Source organism: Lucilia cuprina, chromosome 6, assembly GCF_022045245.1.
Source record: "Lucilia cuprina isolate Lc7/37 chromosome 6, ASM2204524v1, whole genome shotgun sequence".
In the NCBI taxonomy this organism is placed as follows: Eukaryota; Metazoa; Arthropoda; class Insecta; order Diptera; family Calliphoridae; genus Lucilia; species Lucilia cuprina.
Window position 1 is genome coordinate 63574336 of NC_060954.1, and position 22001 is coordinate 63596336.

At 30.1% G+C, this 22001-nt stretch overlaps 2 protein-coding genes across 7 annotated transcripts; one reads left to right on the top strand and one right to left on the bottom strand.

The window, feature by feature from the left end:
• LOC111687164 lies at positions 1–8875 on the bottom strand. Of its 2 annotated transcripts, none has more exons than XM_023449586.2 (10): positions 8641–8875; positions 6695–7137; positions 5640–6635; positions 5381–5564; positions 4998–5319; positions 4587–4850; positions 4081–4518; positions 3795–3995; positions 1842–2515; positions 1–1753 (listed from the first exon to the last, which is right to left on the bottom strand). In XM_023449586.2, exons 2-10 carry the CDS (start codon positions 6980–6982, stop codon positions 1494–1496), a joined length of 3627 nt encoding a protein of 1208 aa, XP_023305354.2. In that variant the 5' UTR covers positions 6983–7137; positions 8641–8875; the 3' UTR covers positions 1–1493. The 2 variants fall into 2 exon arrangements, with proteins under 2 accessions (XP_023305354.2, XP_046810888.1); XM_046954932.1 differs by lacking the exon at positions 8641–8875 and adding an exon at positions 7316–7508.
• A 1155-nt stretch (positions 8876–10030) lies between these two features.
• On the top strand, positions 10031–20140 carry LOC111687375 (locomotion-related protein Hikaru genki). 5 transcript variants are annotated; one of them, XR_006941243.1, is made up of 10 exons: positions 10031–10100; positions 11670–11891; positions 12354–13493; positions 13692–13916; positions 15410–15507; positions 16073–16138; positions 17787–18123; positions 18187–18669; positions 18766–19047; positions 19466–19586. XR_006941243.1 is itself a non-coding variant. In XM_023449809.2 (10 exons), exons 2-10 carry the CDS (start codon positions 11735–11737, stop codon positions 19675–19677), a joined length of 2901 nt encoding a protein of 966 aa, XP_023305577.2. In that variant the 5' UTR covers positions 10031–10100; positions 11670–11734; the 3' UTR covers positions 19678–20140. The 5 variants fall into 5 exon arrangements, 4 of the variants coding, with proteins under 4 accessions (XP_023305577.2, XP_023305584.2, XP_046809518.1 ...); XM_023449809.2 differs by having other exon boundaries at positions 18766–18948; positions 19466–20140; XM_046953562.1 differs by having other exon boundaries at positions 10083–10170; positions 18766–18948; positions 19466–20140.
• The last annotated feature ends 1861 nt before the right edge of the window (positions 20141–22001 follow it).

Here is a 22001-nt window from a genome sequence, read left to right on the forward strand (position 1 = left end):
TTTAATTTTCAATAAGTTTATTAGTTTTAGTACTTAAAGATATGGTTTAATTGATACTTGTCTACATATAAGTATTTTATGGGTTTTTTTAATGATAATGTAATAATATTTTTTAGATTTCTACATTAAATAACAAATTAAATTTAATTAAACAAATAGTAGGCAAATAAGGAACTTAAATATTAAAAAATAAATTGAACTAATTTTAATTGATCTAAATTCTTGGAACATTATAAAAACATTGCATTCGTCTTTGCAGAACTAGCGCTAACTATCCTTACGGAATTTAGAAAAATATTAAAACAATTTATTGAGAAATATAATTCAAAGCTCAATGCGGTGAAGAGTGGTTAAACCATGAACATATAATTCATTTAAAATACGAATGTAAAAAAAAAAAAAATATAAAATATACATACGTACGTATAAAATTAGGATTATTAAATAATGTTTATGAACTTTCACTAGAACTACAAATTAACTATTAATAACACTAAATTTTAATTTAATAAAAAAATCAATATAAACAAACAAATGAAATAACATTTTAAAGATTATAATAATTGTGTATATAATTAATTAATATTTATGATTTTTTTCTAAATTAGTATTTATCATTTAGCCTTTTGATGATTTGATTTTTTTTAATTGTAACTTAACTAAAATATATTCGATATACATAAACATCTAAAACAGAATAAAATAATTCATATTGTCAAAGGATTGAATTTGAAGAATGTTCCCAATGTAAGATTTTTAATATTTAGAATACATATTGCAAATATTATGTTTAGTTCAAAACAGAATTCAATCTCGGTGGTTGAAATGGAAAATTGGATTCTAAAGTTATTATTGGGAGCAATATACATATTGCTTTGCTATTGTGTATTGTTTAAAAGACTAAATGTTTCTAATTTAAATTAATATAATTAACATTTAACATATGTTGATCATAATTTGTATAATAAAATGGAGGGATTTCATAAGGTAAAAAGGACATGAAAATATAATCAAAATAAAAAAAATAGAACTTAAACCCAATGTTGTAATCGATGCTGAATGTATTATTGTTATTATCTAATATTATATGATGTATAAATAATATATATTTTATAATATTTTATAGATCACATCAGCTTATTACAAATGTATTTATGTCTTAAATGTCGTATTACAATTTTGTAAAAGTAAGCTGAAATGATTTACAGAAGGTTTTTCATGTAAAGAATTCTATTTTCGAATTTCTCCTTCAAATTCTTAATGTGTCTTGTTAATATTGGTAATGTTTGTTTACATCTAAATTATTAAATAGAAAGAAATAATAAATTAATGTTAATAAATATGTTAATCGTCGATAGGATCAGTTTTGTTTGCTAATGATCTGATCATTCTGTTTAGAGCCAAAAAGCTCAACGTTTACTTTAAACTTTCGAAAATAAATGTATATAGATAGTAAAAAGATGGAATAATATTAAGTATAATAATGTTTAACTTTACGAGTCATGTAATCCATTGAGCTCGATGGTTTGATGTTCTAAATTACGTTTTAAATCTTCTATTGTGCTGAGTATTAAAGCTGCTTTATCTGATGGCGTGTTAGTATTGAAATCAGTCTTTGCACCAAATGACGACAAATGGTTTAGATCTTGGCTATTCGACTTGAGTTGAAGCTTTCGATTGTGTGCGGGCAATTCCACACTTCCTGTATTGTACGCTTTAAGACATTGTTGTTTAAAAAGTTCTTGTCTTGAATCTATGTAGTGTAGTATTAACGTATAAATAAGTAAAAAATTCATTATTAAACTGTAATTATTCAAGCTTTTAATAGTAAGTATACATACCTTTTTGTATGGGTTTGCAATTGCTCAATCGATCAAGTGATGGATGGTGATTTTTGTATATTTTACGTTTTAGCGGTTCACTTTGTGGACAGTAGTTTAGAGACATTGGTAGTGCTTTATTTGGAAGTTGAGGAATGACATTTGATTCTTTTATTACACTTTCTTCACATTTAGAATTGTATGACAATTGAACTGGTTTGGCCAAATCTTGATCGGAATCACTAAACTGGAAATTCTGAGTGCGAGAAGGTGGCCTTAAATTATTTGCATGAAATTTTAAACATCTCTGTTGAGGCGTGGGTGATGCTACAGGACTTATATTTTTTCTTTGAACTAAAGGAGAATTGATCGAATTTTTTCTTATGTTTCCATCGGAGGGTGTATTTTGATTAATAAAATTGGTCAAGTGGGTTTTCCGGGGACTGCATTGTCCCAATTTAGGACTACCAGGTGGTGACAGAGTTTCCAATTTTAAAATTTCAATACGTTTGTTGACAGCTGCTGTTAATTCCTGTTCGCTTAATTCGGATGACATATGTTTCTTTGGTGAATGTTGTTGATGTTTTTGAATATCTCTTTTCGGTTCAATTTCACAGTTCTTAATCATTTCTACACGTTTATTAGCTAACGGATTTTGTCTGCGTGGACTGGCTACAGGAGTTTCACGGGATATACTAAATAAAACATTTTAAATAATCTAAATAATCTCATAATTTTAAATGTTAACTATTAAGGCCTACAAAGCAATTAAATTATAATATTAATATCTCAGAAACTTTGAGTAGTGACAGCCCCGGTGTAAAGAAACAAACAAACTGACTTAAAATGGTGAATATATAATATTAATGAAATTCTAAAGACGATTTTTTGTTATACATTAACGAACAAGTCCATTATTTCAATATCGTCGTGGTTTTTGCTGTTAAAAGTTACACAAAAAATGTTAATAAACCGATTTGTTGTATGAAAATTTTCAAACTTAAAATCGGTTACAACATATTTGAGTTATATTTAAAAACTTTTATATCGTACAACACCGATATCTGAATCACTTTCTGAGTCGATTTAGCTATGTCCGTCTGTGTGTTTATGTAAAGCTTGTGCACATGCTACAGGTCACAATTTTCAATATAATTTAATGGTACATACTCTTCTTTTGAACCAAGGAAAAGGCTATTGTAAATTGTTGGATTCGACCATTATTTCGCCTAGCTCCCATATAACCGCACCCCCGACCTCCAAATTATGTTAAATGTTCTAGTGTGTCAACCAAAAATTGACAAAACTTGGCTTTATAAAAGTTTAAATGTCACTGGCGATTTTTGTAATGATAGGGCCCCATTTAACCCTAGCCCCCATAAAAACTTTCCTTCAGAAAATGGTTTGAAGGTCCAAATTCACTTATAAACACTAATAACAATTCTACATAAATAACTTTAAAGTATACGAAAATGATTTTACAAATATATATAAGCATAGGCCCACATTTACCCTTACCCCTATAGAAAATACCTTATCTTAAAAATATTTCGGAATTAAGGTAAAAAAAAACAAATCAAATGCTTTATTATTTAAAAATAAAAATCATATGGTCGGTCATGCCCGACTATACATTCATACTTGTTGTTTATTATTGACTTGTCTTTGTTTCAAAAAATTTCATTTGATAAAATTTTATGATATACAACGCTAATGACTTCGATTGTGAAACGCACAATTGTGTTTATAAAAATATGTATTAAATTGTTAAATTTTAACTTTTTCCAAAGTTACAGGCAATATCTTTATACAAAATGATCACATCCTCAACAATTTTTTTAATTTGACCTGTTACTATTTTTAGAATTAACGGTTTATTTGTATATGGATATATGTAAATTAATTACTTAATTCAAGTCACGAATTTTAGGAATATGGAAAAAATTCAGCCTATTTATAAAGGTTAACATTTACCTCTGTAAGCTATTTCTCATTGAAAGCAATATGGATTCGGCTTCCATTATTAGTTGTCGATATTTTACATCCGCTTCAAAATCTGCCTTTAGTATTGCTTTCTCGCTCTCTGCTACAGTCATACAACGATTTTCATGTGCACTAGTAAATACTAAGGAACTCGAACGGTGGGATAGCCTATGAGGTGTAGTGTGACTAAATCTGTAGAATTTAAAATCAAATTAAAGAATAAATTTCAATATTAGAGCAAAATAATTCAATAACTATATAGTATATAATATCTTACTTTTGCTTTTCGCTGATTGATATCCGTTTTCTTAAACAAACAGGAGTTCCACCAACACTGCGTGTCTCCCTTGGTTTACGTTGAGGAGATCTGCAATGATCCCTGCTTTCAGAACTCTTCTTTCGTGTCTTATGAAAACGTTTCCTTCTTCTTTGAGCACTATTTGCTGCTGCCGAGATCATCGATTGCTCATTCGACAGCTTTAGACTCCGTGAATTGCGTGATCTAAGAGACGCCTTCCTATGGGCCATTATAGGACTTCCTTGCACATAATAACATTTTCCCAAATTAACTTGTTGGTCTTTATGTTCATAAATCTCTTGTATTGAGGAAGTATCAATGAAATCGATATCTAATAAGTCATCGGTATCACATTCGTCACCAGCATCTTGTCCCGTATCCATGTCTGTAGGGCAGTCAGTAGGATCAGAGTCACTGCTGCAAAGAATAGCAATAATTTAAAACATTTAAATGCATACTTATATGTATATATAACAGAATTTTACCTTAAAATGTCAGTCTCCTTTTCGTAAATATAACTTTCGTCAAATTTACCCATCATTTCATTTAATGTGGCATCGTCGTCACTTGCCACAGCCAAAGGAGGTTCATGGTTTTTCTTGTTGCCGGTGGCAACGAGATCAGAATGTTGATTATAATGTAACTGCAAGGAGCGCTTTTTTCTAATGGTATTGGGTGTATAGCATCGATGCATATTTTCCACTTCTGTCAATGAGGATGAAGACTCCGAAGACACACATGTCATAATGCTGGAAAATACATAGGAAAAATATACATACATGTAAACATATGGAATATGTAAAGTATTGTGTGTTTTTCAATTGCACTTCATTATGAGTATTTGTAAAGTACAAGGGAGCACATTGCTGTTTTGAGTGCCACATTATGTAACTTACTTGTTGTTATTATTATTTTTCATACTCAAAACAGTTGCACCTAAAGTACTATTCCTGATACTCGGGGAGACTGAACGTTGAAAGTCTTGATCAAGATGTATTGTCGATAAGGCTGACGTCGAGTGTGATGATGTAGATGAGAACGTCATTGAGGATGTTAATGATGTGTTTATAAGCGATCCACCAGAGTGGTGGTGGAGATTTTGTTGAGGTTGTTGCTGCTGTTGATGTAATGGGTTTATTGTAGAACTTGATGAAGAGGTTTCAGTAGTAGAATACCATGGATTAGTGCGTATTCGACACCTTTGTCGGGGTGATGGAGCTGCGAGAAGTGGAAAAACAGTTTATTTGGAGTACGATGTAATTGTTTTAGCTAAACTTACATTCAAAACCTTTCAAAGTCGGTATGACGATAGTATTTCGTATAGGCAGTGGACTTTTAACTTCGCTCGTTTCCCACGCTTGAAACGTGGACGATGACTTTTCGTATGGTTCTGTGAAAATATTTTGTTTAGCTAATGCAGAATAATTTTCTTCAATATTACGATGAGCAAATGAGGTTTTCGGCTGAAAATGCGTGTATGTATGAGCAAATATTGAAAGAAATTGTAGTATAGTAGTATATTAGGCAGCAGAACTTACCAGGGGATCAATGGGCGACATCTCTTCAATTTTATTTAATCCAAATTTATATCTTTGAGCTTCTATAGCTAATGAGTTGACACTTTTAGGGAAATAATGGGTACCAGTTCGCATATTTACATAATATTCTGGCGGTGTATATCCAGCACCAGGCGATGTCCCATCTGTAGAGTAACCTGTAGAATATGCACTTTCTGGGGATGACAGACTCACCAGAGGTGCAGAAGGATTTCCTTGAAGTGGACTTGGATGAATACCAGTTCTTAATTTACTTCTCCCACCATTGCGATTTTGTGAGTACGAGGAATTTTTTATATCTCCCTTGGGGTTTTGCATCGCGAACTGTGAACCATTTCTTGAAATACATTCTTCGCTGCCTGTACGAAAACTAACTATTATAGGATTTGGCATTTTTGATGGCAACAATCGCCCATATCTTGTGGAAGCATCGTCTTGCGTCTGCTTATTGTCGGAAAATAATGTGGTAGTATGTTTATGTTTTGGAAATTGTTCAGATTTTGGTCTTTCAAAATCATTAATTGTGTTAGCAAGCAGCTTCTCGGGATGCCTTATTAAAGTTCCAAGTTCATCGATTTCTTCGTAGTGTACAGCATTAGGATCCTCGTCTAATGGTTTGGAGTCTGCTAGAGTATGTGATTTCATGTCAGATAAATTTAAAGTAGTATTGGTATTAACGGCTGTACCAAGAGAATGACAAACTGCATTTTGTATATTATTGGAGTGCATTGATGGTTCTTTAGATCCCGTCGACCAAGATAATGAAGAAAACGATGAAGTAGAACAATTGAGTTGGTGTTGTTGCTGTTTAGAAACAATTTTATTGTCTTCGCAAGAATTTTCTCGAGTATTAGGAGCAGTGTGATGATTGCGCAAATACTGCTGACTATGATGCTGAGGTGCATACAAGAAATTCTCTGATTTGGGGGAGATGACATTTTCTCTATCTGGCGACTGCCAACCATAACGACTCTGAGTCTAGAAATTTAAGGATCAAATTAAATGTTATCAATTGTTATTAGTGATATTACACTCACATGATTTTGTATGGGCGATACTTCTCTACGCCTATTGGGACTGGAAATAACGCTACTATTGCATCCTGTAAGATTGGCACTAGAACTATTTGAATTCGTATTGGTCCTATATGGTGATGAACATCCATTGCTATTGTACAGGGTGAATCCTGTAGCCGCATGCTTTTGTTTAAACTGTTCTCCAGTCGGTACGTGATCGGAAGGCGATACATTCTTATTTTTATTGCTTTTTTTACGTGGTCTACCAAGATGGTTTTCCATCCATGTTTTTATTTTAGATCCGAACATTTTATGCTAAATATGAATCATTTGCGTTGACAGTTATTTTAATGCAAATATGAACAAATTTTAAGCGTTTTAGAAAATTGTATGGCACTTCAAATACTGGTGGTTCCTTTTTTTAATATTGGGCGGATATACATAATTGGTCATTTTATTTTTCACTGTAATAAAGTAATATGTTTTAATGCATTCCTTCATTTATTTTGTAAAAATTTTTAGCTGCTGTGTCGAATAAAAGAAAAATAAACTTTAAAGATGTTTTAGTATAAGCAGTAATGTAGTAATGTAGCATTATTATTATTATTATTATTTTTTTTTTTGTTATCTTTTCATTTATACTATTTTATTCAAAATGTCCCCAGGGATCAGTTATGATATTAAGTGGCAGCAGAAATGAGACGAACATAAAAACAAAGTGTTTGTGATTTCATCAAAATAGGTACTAATAATAAAATGCAAAAACTTTTATGTTAACCTAAAAATATCACTTCTTAAATTCTTTTGTTTGTTACATTCACTATGTACTATACTTGTAAATACATAGCGCAGATTTTGATGTGACTATGCATTATTCAAATGAAAACGTTCATACTTACATACATACATATGTATAAGTATTTGCTACTTTTACCATAAAGTAGAATATGTAACTACATTGAAATGTTTTATAACCTTTTTCACAATTTCCTTTTTATTGTTCTAATAACAATTTAAACCAAAAGAAAAAAATTCAATCTCCTCTCCGTCAAACACAAATATAAATATCACCCAACATTTTTACTCGTTTCATAAAGATACTTTTATTTAGCTTGTAGATACAATATGCATGTTTATTTAAATATTTACGTGTGAAAGTATGTATGTTTTCTTCTATTTGCTAAAAGAAGAGGAAGAAGATATGATATCCTCGTGTTTCCTTATTTTTATGACTTAAATAACGTTTACTGTTATTGTAGTTGTTTGCCATTGTGCTGTAATGTAATGTTTACTGTGTTCTTTAGTTTTGTTTTTATTTTACTTTGTTTACATACACTAATGTTAAGATGTGGTATAGCTTTTCTAAATACTCATACATACACTCACTCACATACATATATACTTAGAAAATAGAAACGGTAAATGGAATAATAAGAGCAAGGACAATTTAAAGTTACAATATGAGAGAAATAAGTTGATGAGATGATATGAGATGAAAAGAAATAAGTTGAGATGAGATGAGAGTAGTCCTTACAATATTTTGTATGTAATATTAACCGGAAGTCTGGCACTTAAGGGTGGGTGGTGGTTAACAGAAAAGAAAAAACGTTTAAAGTTTCTTTTTTCTTTTAATTCGATTTTATTTCATTCTGTCGGAATTTCTTAAAGATTATTTTCCAGACTATAATTTTTATATAACTATATTGTATAATTTTTTATTAATATCTGTTCACCAAAATGTTTTTGTTTATTTCACAATAGCACTGACACGTCCGTTGTAATTGACGTAGAATTTTTTAGATTTAAAAAATTTGCAAATACATGTACATATTAATATGTATACTTATGTATATGATTAGGATTATTTTACACAAATATTTTCTTTGATATTTTAATTATAATTTGAATTGAATTAAACCAAAATATAATATTTTAAAAAATTTATAAAATGTGTGTAATTTGCTTACTAAGGCGTTTTGGAATTATTTTTTCATTTACTCCATTGGATACACAAGTGAATATTTGTCGTTAGTGTGTATGTTGTCTGTCTGTCTGCTGAATTAAAATATTTTATGCAAAATCTGTGAGTCTGCGATTTTATGCCGTTAATAAGTGTTATTCTAAAGGAGAACAAAAAGCAACTAAAATTTCTTCCGTAGACAAATTGTCCTCCGTGGAGCTGCAGAATTCACTTGTACAGTTTGGTGCTAAAATACTGCGTGTTTTCTCTCAAATTTTATTTTCAGTGCTTTTTTTTCCATTTTCATGCACTTGCGCAATTTTGTTTCATTTGTTTGAGTAAGTGTTTTTAGATACACGGGTGGCATGTGTTTGCATCCGTTTGTTGACATCTCCACTCCACTACTTCAGAGGATGTGTCGTTATTTATTTGTTGAACTTGTTTTGCATTTCTATACGTAGCAATAAATGTACTTTCCTGCTCGGTTAGCTACAGTTATTTAGTAGCATTTAATTTACCAAATACTTAATGCATAATGGTGAACATTACATGTGTATCCCAAGTAAAGACACAAACATTAGCGTGGCCTCAAAATGGAAGTTGCTGATGTTCCCAACGAAAAGATTTCATTTCTCAAAATGTATTTGGTGAGCTGTAGCAATAAGGTTTTTATAACTTTTTCATATTTCTAGCAAATATAGTACCTAATCCCCTTGAGTGACGATTTCAATGACATATCACAATTTCTTATACGACTCTAAATTATTACATTTTGTTACCTTTTATATTATGATCTTGCTCAATAAATATTGAAACCAGGACAAATTAAAAAAAAACCGGTATCTTCGAATCAATTAAACTATTAATAAACATTGTAGTTGGGAACATTGACACCATAGTTTTTCTTCAAACAAACGGTGCCACCCTAATATGCATACATACATATGTATCTCAAAATTTTATAATATCACAATGCGGGGTATATTTTGCGAATTATTTAAAATTTTTAAAGGCATAGTGGAATTTTTAAAATTATTACTTTAAATCTTAATCTGAAATGGTAAGCTTTTTACTTTTTTCTATCAGTAGCCATTATTTTTAAGTTATGTACAATGTTAATATGATAATACATTTAAGTAACCTATGAGCAAAGATTTGGCGCCTTTTGACAATTTCCATAACTTATGCATGCATTCAGAATTTAAAACAAAAACAAAACAGCAAAAAGCACATGGCACAAACTCTGCATACATTTTGGACAAATAATAAGAAAAGCCGGCCAATACAAATAATAACAAATTAAGATGAGATAGATGTTTTATAACACGCAGGACCTGACGAATGAGAGCAAACTTTTAACGAAAATAGATACATATATAAATACTGCGAGAGAATCATAGAGGACCTCAGTTCGTTTTTGAACTTCGAACTCTTTAGACGGGTAATACAGTTTAGCGGAAATAAAAGGTTTAAAATTATAAGTGAATAATTAAATACAAATAATTATCTTAAACAATTAATTGTACATAATATAAAAGTACTTTATGAAATATAAAAAACCGATTATGAATACATATTTTAAATATAATTGTATTTTTGATTAAATGTATTGATTTAAATTCCACACACACAAAATAAATTAGATAACACTATAGACAAGGAAGCACACATAATATTTCCATCTTTATACTCGAATCAAGCAATATAGATATATTTGGTGTAGAGAAATTATAAAAAAACGATTTCTAAATACGAGTTTAATAAAACACTTTTTCTTAAATTTATTAAATGATGAAGAAAAAATTAAAACTACTAATAAAAATTAATAATAATGATACATAAAATAAATGTGAAAATACATACATAAATTTTTATTTATTAGTCGCACCTAATTTTATTTATTTAAAAATTATTAACATTAAGTATTAACAGTGAAAAATGTTCTATAATTCAATCTGATTAGAGTTATAATCGAGTGTATAAAAAATAAAAAAAATATTTAATACATTTAGATATGTATGTTTGTATGTGCTTATACTGACTTCCGTTTTTTGAATAATTGAGAATATATTATGTGCATATGTGCATATATGTATGAGTGTATGCATATGTACATTAGGGACATAACTTTTAGAAAATTTCAAATCGACCCTATCCATTACACATGGATATCAAAAAGTACGAGCATTAAAAAAGTTTATGCGGAAAATGATTTAAATTTTACAATATATGCTCTAAAAACTTTTTAATTTTTTATTTATTGTTTCATTACCTTTAGTACAAGTAAGACTAAGATTTTCATAAGGTACCACAAACAATAATATCATTTAGAATTGTGTTAGAAATGTTGATAAATTTTCATAAACATAAACTACTGCCATTGTATACTTCTTGCAAATTTAGTATCCATAATGTAGACTTTATGTAAATGTCTTTTTAGAAAATAGATTAAACGCGGAAGGTTTTTACATCAAAATGACACAAATAAATTGTTTTCGTTATGAATACACTACTGGATAATTATCAATACATTAATGGTTAATTTTGTTTATGACCCTTATGTTCATACATAAATACTTTAGTATATGTTTACGAGTTTTATCATTTTTATATAATGATAAAAGTATCCTTTTGCTTTCATTTTAAGCAACGGCGACAGCAGATTTTAAACAATAGAGTCATGCAGTTCTCAATTTTTTCTTTTCTCTTTCAATTAGTATTATTTTTTATGTTTTTGATTTTCGTTTTAGTTATTATTTAAATTTTTATTTATCTATTTAATTATCATTTAATCAAATCTACATGCATATGCAAAAGTTTGTTTTCGTGCAAATGTGTAGTATATACATACAAACATACATACTTAGTATAAGTAGTATATACGTATTTATACTATATATGCGAGTCCTTGACGAAGGATGTTGTTTGTATATTTCACTAACGTGTCGTTTTATCTTAATCATATTAAATCAATAATATAAATATAATAACATAAAAAACGGCAAAATATTTAAAATTAAATCTTTGCAATTTTAGTTAACTGAAAAAAATCATAAACATTTTTTTGCAAAAAAACGATATATTTTTATTTTAAATAAAAAATGTTACTTCTGCAAGTTCCGTACAATCATCTGCAGCATATGCGCCACAAACCAATGTGGACATTTCTATTTCTTCTAATAATTGTTGTTGTATTCTTTGATAAGACATCGGCTAATGCTGAAACTGAACAACCCCAAACTACTACCCCTGAACCAGGTGAGTTATAATTTTATATTATAATAAATTTATTAACTTATTTACTTAATACTGTGTCCCGAGCTAAAGTGCATTATTTTTCCATTGCACTACTATTTTCAAATTATAATATAGATTGTTCTAATAACAAATTTGTTGTAATTTTTTGAAATTTTTAAACCATTTAAAACAGGTTAAAGGAATTTTTTTTTTCTTGGACCAGCACAATACATTGTGCTGGAACTAGGAAAATATGTTGTGGGAGGGAGGATAAAGGGAGTAGTGTTTGTGCGGGGAATTTTTCTCCAGGAAGTATGTGTAGTATGCAGTATTTGTTTTTATTATAAAAAACACAAACAAACATATAAATATATGAAGATTGTATATACATACATATGTATGTTTATTCTACGTATTTATATCTTAAGCCCTGAACCAAAGCAGGTGAACACTTTTAAATATAGTTTAATTGTGGAATTTCAGATGCATCTCCGGGATGCAAAGCTCCGGATATACGATTCACCGTGATTAAACCCGAGACAACCACCCAACAGCCTTATGCTAAATTTGAAACAACGCAAGTTTATCCTCCAGACGATTTAACAACCGGAGATGTGGAATATGTTGAAAAGATCAATATTGATCTGACAGGACGTCATAACGGCAATCAAATGGGCGGCATTGTGAATCCCTATCAGGTCAATATCAATGATCATCGTGCAGGCTACCATGCTAATGATATGGCTGCAGGTGATGAACAAGACGATGAGGACGACGAAGATGACGACGATGAAGATGAAAATGAGGAGTTCACTGATGCTGACGGAGTAGCAAAGAAAAAAAGTAACCAAAACCGTAAAATGAATGACAAAAATAGACGATCTGGTTCGGGTAGAAGAAGGCGTATTGAAAATGAAAACGGCCAAACTCGTGGCAGAGGAAGTCGTTATAAACGGCAAGTTATACATCACGATCCCGATGCATCAGCAGACACCGACAAGTGGAGTGGTAGTAAATTAGCCGCTGAAGGGGATGTTTATTACATACATATTGACGATATTCTAAAATCCCAGTCCCCCAACGAACATCTAAAGCTTAAATTGTATAAAATGAAGCAAAAAGTAAAGAAGCCCAAAAAGTCAAATTGTACCGAACACCATTGTAACAAACGTGATCAATCTTTGACGAAAAAGCGTACAGGACTCGAGGAAAAGCCAAAATTTAAACAATTTGCAAAAAATCATCGTAGACGTCGCGGCGATAGCCATGAACTAAAAGATGTTAAAAATTCTCAACATCAAAGTCAGAAACCTATACCAAATATTAATCCGCGTAAAAGACGTGATCTAGACAATGAACCTCACGAGCGACATCATTACGAGAACGTTGGCAATCATTTGTCTGCCAAAACTATTGAAATGAACGAGTTCAAAGGCAATGAAACCGTACCACCATTGGAACAAACTACAGAGGTTGAGGATGATGCCCAAATGTACTCAAATATGAGTCACAATGAAGCATTACAGCGCGTTAAGCGTAAATCAGGCAAAACCACCGGCGCTCTTAGTCGTCCCAAGGGTGGTGGCGAATCTAGTTCAAAGTCAACAAGTCGCAAAGATAAAGGTAAGAAATATATCTTGATCCCTGTTTCAAATAATCAAAATTACACAAAAATTAAAAAAAATTAAGAAAAATACTTATGTATTTAAATTTAAATTATTTATTCATATCGAGACGATTAAATTTATTCCATAATAATGTATTAAACATTAATATTTTTTAATATAAGTAATTTATATTTGATATTTTTCTTTCCTCTAGGCATTTTTGACGAAGAGGGCACCCATTATCCTGTACACACTGATGAGGGGGAATCAGATGAAGAGGACGAAGAAGAAGATGAAATTGATATACAACAACAATTTACGGAAGTTTCAGAAATACGTTTCCCCGGAGAAATAGGTCCATTAGGTGACCGACGTCTATGTAAAATTCGATGCATTAAAGGCAAATGGGTGGGCCCACTATGTGCAACAAACGAGGAGGGTAAGTGAACCGAAAGCTCATCATTACACACATCTATCTAACTCAAAAATATCTTGGATGAGTTTTGTTGGTTTCAAACGACAAATATACCACATAAATGTAAAAACTATTCATAATAATCAAAGAAAAAAATAAACCAAAGTTTTTTATTGATTAAACAAAAATTTACTGCCAATCATCATGTGTAACGATAAAAATTTGAAAACAAAAAAAAATAAAAAGGCTCATTCATAATTACATACTATACAATCCGGTAGATACATAATTTATGGCACCATATTATTTATTCCAAATTTGTACAACACTTTTATATTGTAAAAAACAAAGCTAAAAAAACATGCAAAAAATACAATAATATTTACTAAAAATAAAAAAAAATTAAAATCACGCACAAATATGTAATGCTTCTTAGTATATAAACAAATAGAGAAACACATACTTACATCACTAATACAAACTTTATAATTGTAGCAACAAATAGCGGTTAATTGCAATAAAATAATAATACTTGAATCAAAAATCATACAATTACTATTTATTTACTTGCACACATTTATTTAACACAATTACATTCTTCTTTCTATACCCACCATCAAAAACGATGAGGGGTATATTGATTTTGTCATTCCTTTCGTAACACATCGAAATATTGATCATAGATCCACAAAAGTATAAATATTCTGGGTCCTTAAGATGATCTAGCCATGTCTGTCCGTCTGATAAAAGCACGATAGAGTCTGAACGGAAAGAGCTATAGGGTTGAAATTTTACACAGATATTCCATATTAGTAAGGTTTGTTTTGTGTTAAAACTGAGCAACATAGGTCCATGTTTTCGTATAGCCCCCTTACATTCGGCCCCCGAAACACAGCTCTAACAGTGTGTTTTAAAAATGCGAGGTTAGCGATGAAATTGGACATAAGCAGGCAAATTCTCATTTCCAAATTTTAAGATTATCGGTTCATAATTGAGGAACACCTTATATACGGTTCTCTCCAAAAAAAAAATTACTTTAAAGCCCATTAGAAGTAATTTTCTTATGTTCAAAATGAAAAGAAAATGACTTTAAAGCTCACTACTTTCTTCAAAATACGAGTATAGCGCTGAAATTTTGAAACAAGTAAATTTCTTATGAGTACATATCTATTTACCGACTTTTATGAAAATCGGTCCATAATTGGCCGTACCCTTATATAAGGCTCCCTTCAGAAATTGACTTAAACGCACATTACTGGCTTAAAAATGTGAGTATAGTTATGAAATTCGATACACAAAAGTAAGTTTCTTACAAGCCAAAGCCTCATAATAATATCAACCTAATGTTAATAGGAGAGCATTCCATTTACTACATACGGTTTGATGGTGGGTATAAAGATTCGGCATAGTCGAATATAATAATCTTACTTGTTTGGTTTGTAATATTAATCGTATATAATTTTAGAGTTGTATATTTCTTTATAAAAATACATATAATTGTGAAAACCTTGTTTTAGATGAAAATGGAAATGTGAAATTTCAACCGTTATACAAATCGTGCCACGTTCAAAGAATACCGCCTTATTTATTGTTGAGTTATCGAAACATTTCAGTGGTAAGTTAATCAATCAATCAATCAAAATTTCTGTTTTTCTCTGATTCTCTATTTTTCACACACACTCTCTTTCAATTTCAATCCCAAACAAATTTCTTTCACATGTACACGAATTAAATAAAATATATAATGCACCGTTTCTTATACTTATACATATATGTATACATACATTCATTCATACACATACAAACAAACATACATTAATACTTACAAATGTGTATAAGATGTATATACATAATCCATTTATAAAATTTTAATACTAATTTAACAAAACCACTTAACACATTGAAATAAGTGAATATAAAATATAATTATACGATCGAAATCTGCAGCTCATGTATTTCTATAATTATAAATTATTTTTTAAAAGCCAATGTGTTCATTATTTCATTGAATTTCGTTTCACAATCCTGAATAGAATTCTAGTAGTAGACTCACAAATGTTCTTACTTATCTAATTGATCAAAAAGTGGCCGATATATTTCTGAAGAGAGAATAAAATTGTATAATTTTTGTTTTTTTATTTTTTTTTCCTTTTTTCTATTCTTTTTAAATTTTTTTACAGAACCCCATCACCCGTGCTCGTCGTTATCGTACGGTTAAATCGAATTTAATTTCAAATACACAAATTGTGAGTTATTTACTAATGGTCCTTTCAAAACTTAAAATACACAGTAAATAGGACCTTAACAAAAATCTCAATTCTTTAAAACATTTTTAACTTAAATTTATCACCAAAATATGTACTAACTTACTTACTTACTTTCATATGCATAATGTTTAGAGCATTTTTTGTAGTTGTATTTGAATTTTACGAAACAAACATTGCAGCTTTTGATTATAATAAAAAATAAATAATTTATTTCCTACTTTCTGTTAATAAAAAATAATCAGACAAAGTATAGGACCATTCTTCATCAAAACAGTGGCGTTTATTGTTTCTTAATAATGGCCCAAAAATAATTATAATAACCGGAATAAAAAAGTATAAATGTAATGTAATAAAATTACGCAAATTTTTAGTCATTAAACGACCAAATCTAGCAAAAACTTTCGTAAAGCTATCATAGCCTATAAAATAACAATACTATCATTACCGCTAAACCGAAATCATTGCAATTGTCAAAAATTAAATTAACTTAGTTTTAAAGTAAATTTTTAAAATTTCATGTCAGTTATTCATTTAACTCTTAATTAAAATTTTCATTTTTACTAACGGAGTTTAAATAGACCAATGACCCTTTAAAATGTCCATTAGTTTACTTTGTTAAAAATAAACAAGCGTAATCTATTAACATTTTTGAAATCAAAAATTTTGCTAAAATTTTTTACTTTGTATGTACGTATGAGTAATATGTATTAATTATATTAAAAAATATTTTTATACGACTATAATTCAAAGAATGAAAGTCATGTAAATAATATGAAATACAAATTAATTTAGCAGTCAATTTATAAAAAAACACATTTTAGAATAATTTTTTGAATTTAATGATGTAAATGTTTAAAAGTTATAAAATATTTAACATGCCTTTCTAACATCGTGCAAATTTTCTCTATATACCATTGTACATAATATTAATAACTAAATGTTCTGCAATAAAAACTTGAGTTTTCAATCTCACCCTTAATGGATAATAAACTTGTATAGAGGTAACAAACGAGTAATTAGGAATTAAAAAATGCCACTGTTTTATATGTCTACACATACACTACAGCACAACAAAAGTTAGAAGATATTTATGATACCACACATACATACATACATTCGTATTATTTGAACCACAACATTAGAACGTTTAGAGTAAGAAAGAACATGATACTTGTTTTTGTTAAATCTCACTATTCACTACTATTTACTTATCACTATTCACTAAAGTATTATGCACGCTTAATCGCAATAAATGTAATTTATTTTGTGTCTTTCTCCTTTATCTCGTTTTCTTTCTATATTTATTCTCTCGGATCCATTGTTCTGAATCTAAACATGTGTATGCCAATGTACCATCATCGTCTTCATTTCTGTTCTGCTCTGCTCTGTATCTTTGTTTCTCTATTAATATTTCTATATCTTTTATGATATATCACCAATGTTTTTATTCAAAATGTCATACACACGCACATTACGCATGGTATCAAAAAATATATACATACATATCTTCGTATGTATATGTTCGAATTCAATTCTTAAAAAAACTATGATATCATCCGAATACGAATGACTTAAAACGATCTAAATGTAATTATATTACTGGCGTTGAAATAATGATTTTTACTAGAATGTGGGCTGGGACCTGCCTCATGGACATTCGCTGCAAGCTAGGTGTAAAGATCTGGGTATGTACAAACTGTTGGGAGAATCGAGGGTATTATGTTCAAACGGATTGTGGGCACCACGTATGCCATCGTGTGTACCGACAACTTTATTGACGAATTTTTCGGATGACAGCGCCCCATCCATTAAATATAGAATAATCAATGGTTCAGGATCCTTTGAACCATCAGGAATACTGGCTGTTTTGCCAAATAGTACCATATTGCTCGACTGTATTTATCCGCGAGCAAGAGGTATTCCCGATTGGAGTTGGACTAGTTGGTACATGCAGTATGAAACGGGTAAAACTATACGAGTCTATTATATTAATACCATGGTCAATAACATTTCTTCCCTCTGTTTAGGATGGTCCAATGAGGATAAAAATTTTCGCTACCGCTTAACAATTAAGTACATGGGAAATGGAGACTCGGGAACATTTACTTGCACTTCACCGCGCGGACTAACGAATAGTGTTGCTATAATCATGGCCACATCCACTTGCCCGCAGCTTCCAGAACCGGCGTTACCGCTCAGCTTACGATTGGAAGGCGATAAGCTTGGCCAGCGGGCAATGTATCGTTGCCCACCAGGCTTCCGAGTCGATGGTATTGCCAATGCAACTTGTTTAGCTTCCGGTAATTGGTCATCGCCGCCACCAACTTGTCAAGCTGTACAATGTCCACGTTTGATTTTAGATGATCCTCACCTAAGCTTAGTCGAATTGAATACATCTGCTTGGGGGCGGGCGGTGTTCAAATGCCAGTGGGGCTTCAAATTGACCGGTCCACCGGGTTTGGAATGTGATCCGACGGGCGTGTGGAGTGGTCCAGTCCCAAGATGTAGAGGTTAGTCTTTATAAATATACGCAAATCTAAATATAAGTACATATTCAAATACATTATATTATTTTTCCCCTTTCTCTCTGCAACCTGTTACTATAGCAATTCAATGCCCAACACCCATTCCACCATTAAATGGTCGCATAGGTGGCACTAACATAAATCAGCGGCGTCTTACAGTAGGCGCTTTAATCACTTTCAGCTGCAACGAGGGCCATACGCTAGTCGGTGAGCCTAGTATCATTTGCACAGAAAGTGGTTTGTGGTCACATCCTCCACCATTCTGTAAGTAGAATTAAAAACATATTCATACATATATGTATGTGTATGTAAATACATATACAACAGCAACAACTGTATGCACACCAATCCCTCAGTGAATGGGTAAGTGCTCAGTCGTTAATCAATACTAATTTAAAAAAAGCAAAAAAAGATAAAATAGGAAAGTTTACTATATTTAGAGACAGTTTCTATGTATTGTACTACTTATATGTATGAATATCATTGTCTTCGCTTCTCCAAATATTTTTCATTTAATAATATACATTGGTTTTCGATCTTACTATATAGTCAAATATTAATTAGTATTTTAAAAATTTTTAAATAGAATATGTTTATCATAGCCTTTCGGTACAAATACACCAATCTCTTGTACAACACGGTTGACACTATATACAAAAATATATTAGAGACAGATAAGTGGCGTCTAACGAGCCGCGTTGTACATGGGATCATTGGCGAATCGGATGTTAAAATACTACTATAGCAATATTTTGAATATAATAAAACTTTTTTGATTTAGGTAAATCACAATGCCCATATCCTGGTGATCCACCTAATGGCTTATTAGCGCCGTTGAAATTTAACTATGACTCTGGTGATTACATTAGTGTACAGTGTAGGCCCGGGTACGTGCAGTATAGTGAAAATGGACCACCAGAACGTCCAAAATGTCAACCGGATGGTAATTGGTCTGGTCCCGTTCCCAAGTGTCGTAGTTATGAAGAAGTGTAGCTGATAAAAATGGCCGAACTAATGGAATCTTCCGAATTAATCGATCATCGACTATTTATTCAACATTCTAAGGAATAGTTGTTTAAATATGTACATCTGACTATTCATATCGATAGATAGATGATGAATTAGTTTAACTTAGTTTTATTACTACAATTGTATAAATTCCAAAAGCAAAAGTTGTTAAATTATATTTACCAAAACAAAATGATAATTAAGAAATACAAACATACATATTTACAAACTTAGAGTATATACATACATTCATATTTATATACAGTATGCATAAGAAATATTAAATGTTAAAAAAATCTAATTTAAAAATTCAAACTTTAAATCAAAAAATATAAATATAGCTGTTTGTCTTTAAAGCACAAGATATTTAATATAAGTAATAAAATGCTACACCTCTTTCTCGTCCTAAATACTGCACCGCCTTCTTTCTTTAAAAATAAATACCATATACTATATATATATATATATATATATATAATATATATATTATATATATTATATATATTAATATATATATATATATATATTATATATATATATATATATATAATATATATATATATATATAATATATATATATATATATATATATATATATATATATATATATATATATATCTCAAGATTTCCCAACATACTTTTTGTTTTCTTGCAAATTTTGTTTAAAAAAAGTCGAAATTAAACGATGAAATTTATTTAAAGTTATAAATATATTAAACTACGTAATATGTATACATAAGTATGAATACCTATATTATATTCAAATATTTCTTTCGGGACAATCGACATTAAACATTGAACTGCAATAAGAAAAAAATATTTATTTTTGATCCAGAACAAATTGAATAATTTAAAATTCAATTCAGTTTGCATTCAAATTATGAATTTATTTATATAATATTTTATTTTCGCGTATCGAGCGAAATTTTCGATGAAGTTTGATGTTGATCGATCAATGGCTCTTGCAGTTATCAGCTAGTTTGTATTTTACCATAATCTTGTTAATGCACATTCTACATTCAATGTGATTAATGTTTATAATAAAACAAATTTGGTAATTGCACCTAAATTACATAGTTTTTACCAAAAAAAAATGTTCGGTGTGTACGTTAAAGAACTTTATGTAATTACTGTAAAAATAAAAATATTTTCTGTATTTTCTTGAGGTTATCTGTGTAAATAAATTATTATTACTCTTATATTATATTTCTTTAGAATTCAATTATTAATATGAAAACAACAGATTGTTATAAAATGCTAATTAGAAAAAATGTGATTGTAAAAAATAATACGACTCAATAAATTAAATTAAATAATTACGAAATAAACCGCAATTTTTAATACACAAGGTTTGGTTGGACAAACATTAAAAATTTCAGATTTTTATACTTATTTGTATGGTTTATATATATTAATGCCAATTTTTTCACAAAATGTATATTTCTAAGCAAAATTGACATCTTAATCATTGTGTAGTCTTTTTGGCCCTTAACTGTCATATTATAAAAAAATTAATTGTTTGGTTTTCTAATTACACAAATAAAATGCACAAATTTATACTCAGTTACACGCGACTTCAACAAACCTTTCACATAATACCGCATATTGTATATATGTATATATATATATTTTTTTGGTTTTAATTAGGATGGCGATGCATTAAGCACTCATACTGCCAGGTTATCACACGTTTGTCCTGAGAAAACCCCAACAAACGACATATACCTTCATATAGGAAGTTGGAGCATCCGGACTTAATTTCATCAAAAGTATTAATGGCCTCCGCCAGAAAAAAGTTTTAGAGTTTTAATGGTCTCCACCAGTATATATTTGAGTTTAAATGGTCTCCACCAGGTTAGATCGTGAGTTTTTTATGGTCTCCACCAGTTAAATACATAACCTCTCTCTGAGGTAAAGCCAAAGCACGCGTTTAATGAAGACAACGCATAACTTAGAACAGTTATACGAAGTAGTGCATTAAATTAGTGCGGAGTGAGGAGTAATTCTGTCGAAAGCCCAGCAACAAGCACAAGCCTGACCGTCCTTAAGAAATAAAAACGATGACGCGAGAGTAGTTCCCCAACTCAGACCTGAATTACAACTCTATTGTATATTTGTTTAAGAAAAAAATTAGCATATGGGCATTTCCACCGAAAAGTCAACTTTTGTCACATCACGTCACGCAACATTAAATGCCTATGTCTAGGGAAACAATATACATATTTTAAAAATAGCTTTATGCATATTATAAAGAGGATACCAATCCAAAAGTATGGCCCTAAGATATTGTCAATTAATGTGCGTGACGT

Coding starts and splice junctions, on each gene's coding strand:
- LOC111687164 (XM_023449586.2), bottom strand. CDS start 6,982: ATGTTCGGATCTAAAATAAAAACATGGATGGAAAACCATCTTGGTAGA. Junction 4,519..4,586: donor AAGGAGACTGACATTTTAAG/GTAAAATTCTGT, acceptor TATTCTTTGCAG/CAGTGACTCTGATCCTACTG. Junction 1,754..1,841: donor TTGCAAACCCATACAAAAAG/GTATGTATACTT, acceptor TACACTACATAG/ATTCAAGACAAGAACTTTTT.
- LOC111687375 (XM_023449809.2), top strand. CDS start 11,735: ATGTTACTTCTGCAAGTTCCGTACAATCATCTGCAGCATATGCGCCAC. Junction 13,494..13,691: donor AACAAGTCGCAAAGATAAAG/GTAAGAAATATA, acceptor TCTTTCCTCTAG/GCATTTTTGACGAAGAGGGC. Junction 18,124..18,186: donor GTACATGCAGTATGAAACGG/GTAAAACTATAC, acceptor CCCTCTGTTTAG/GATGGTCCAATGAGGATAAA.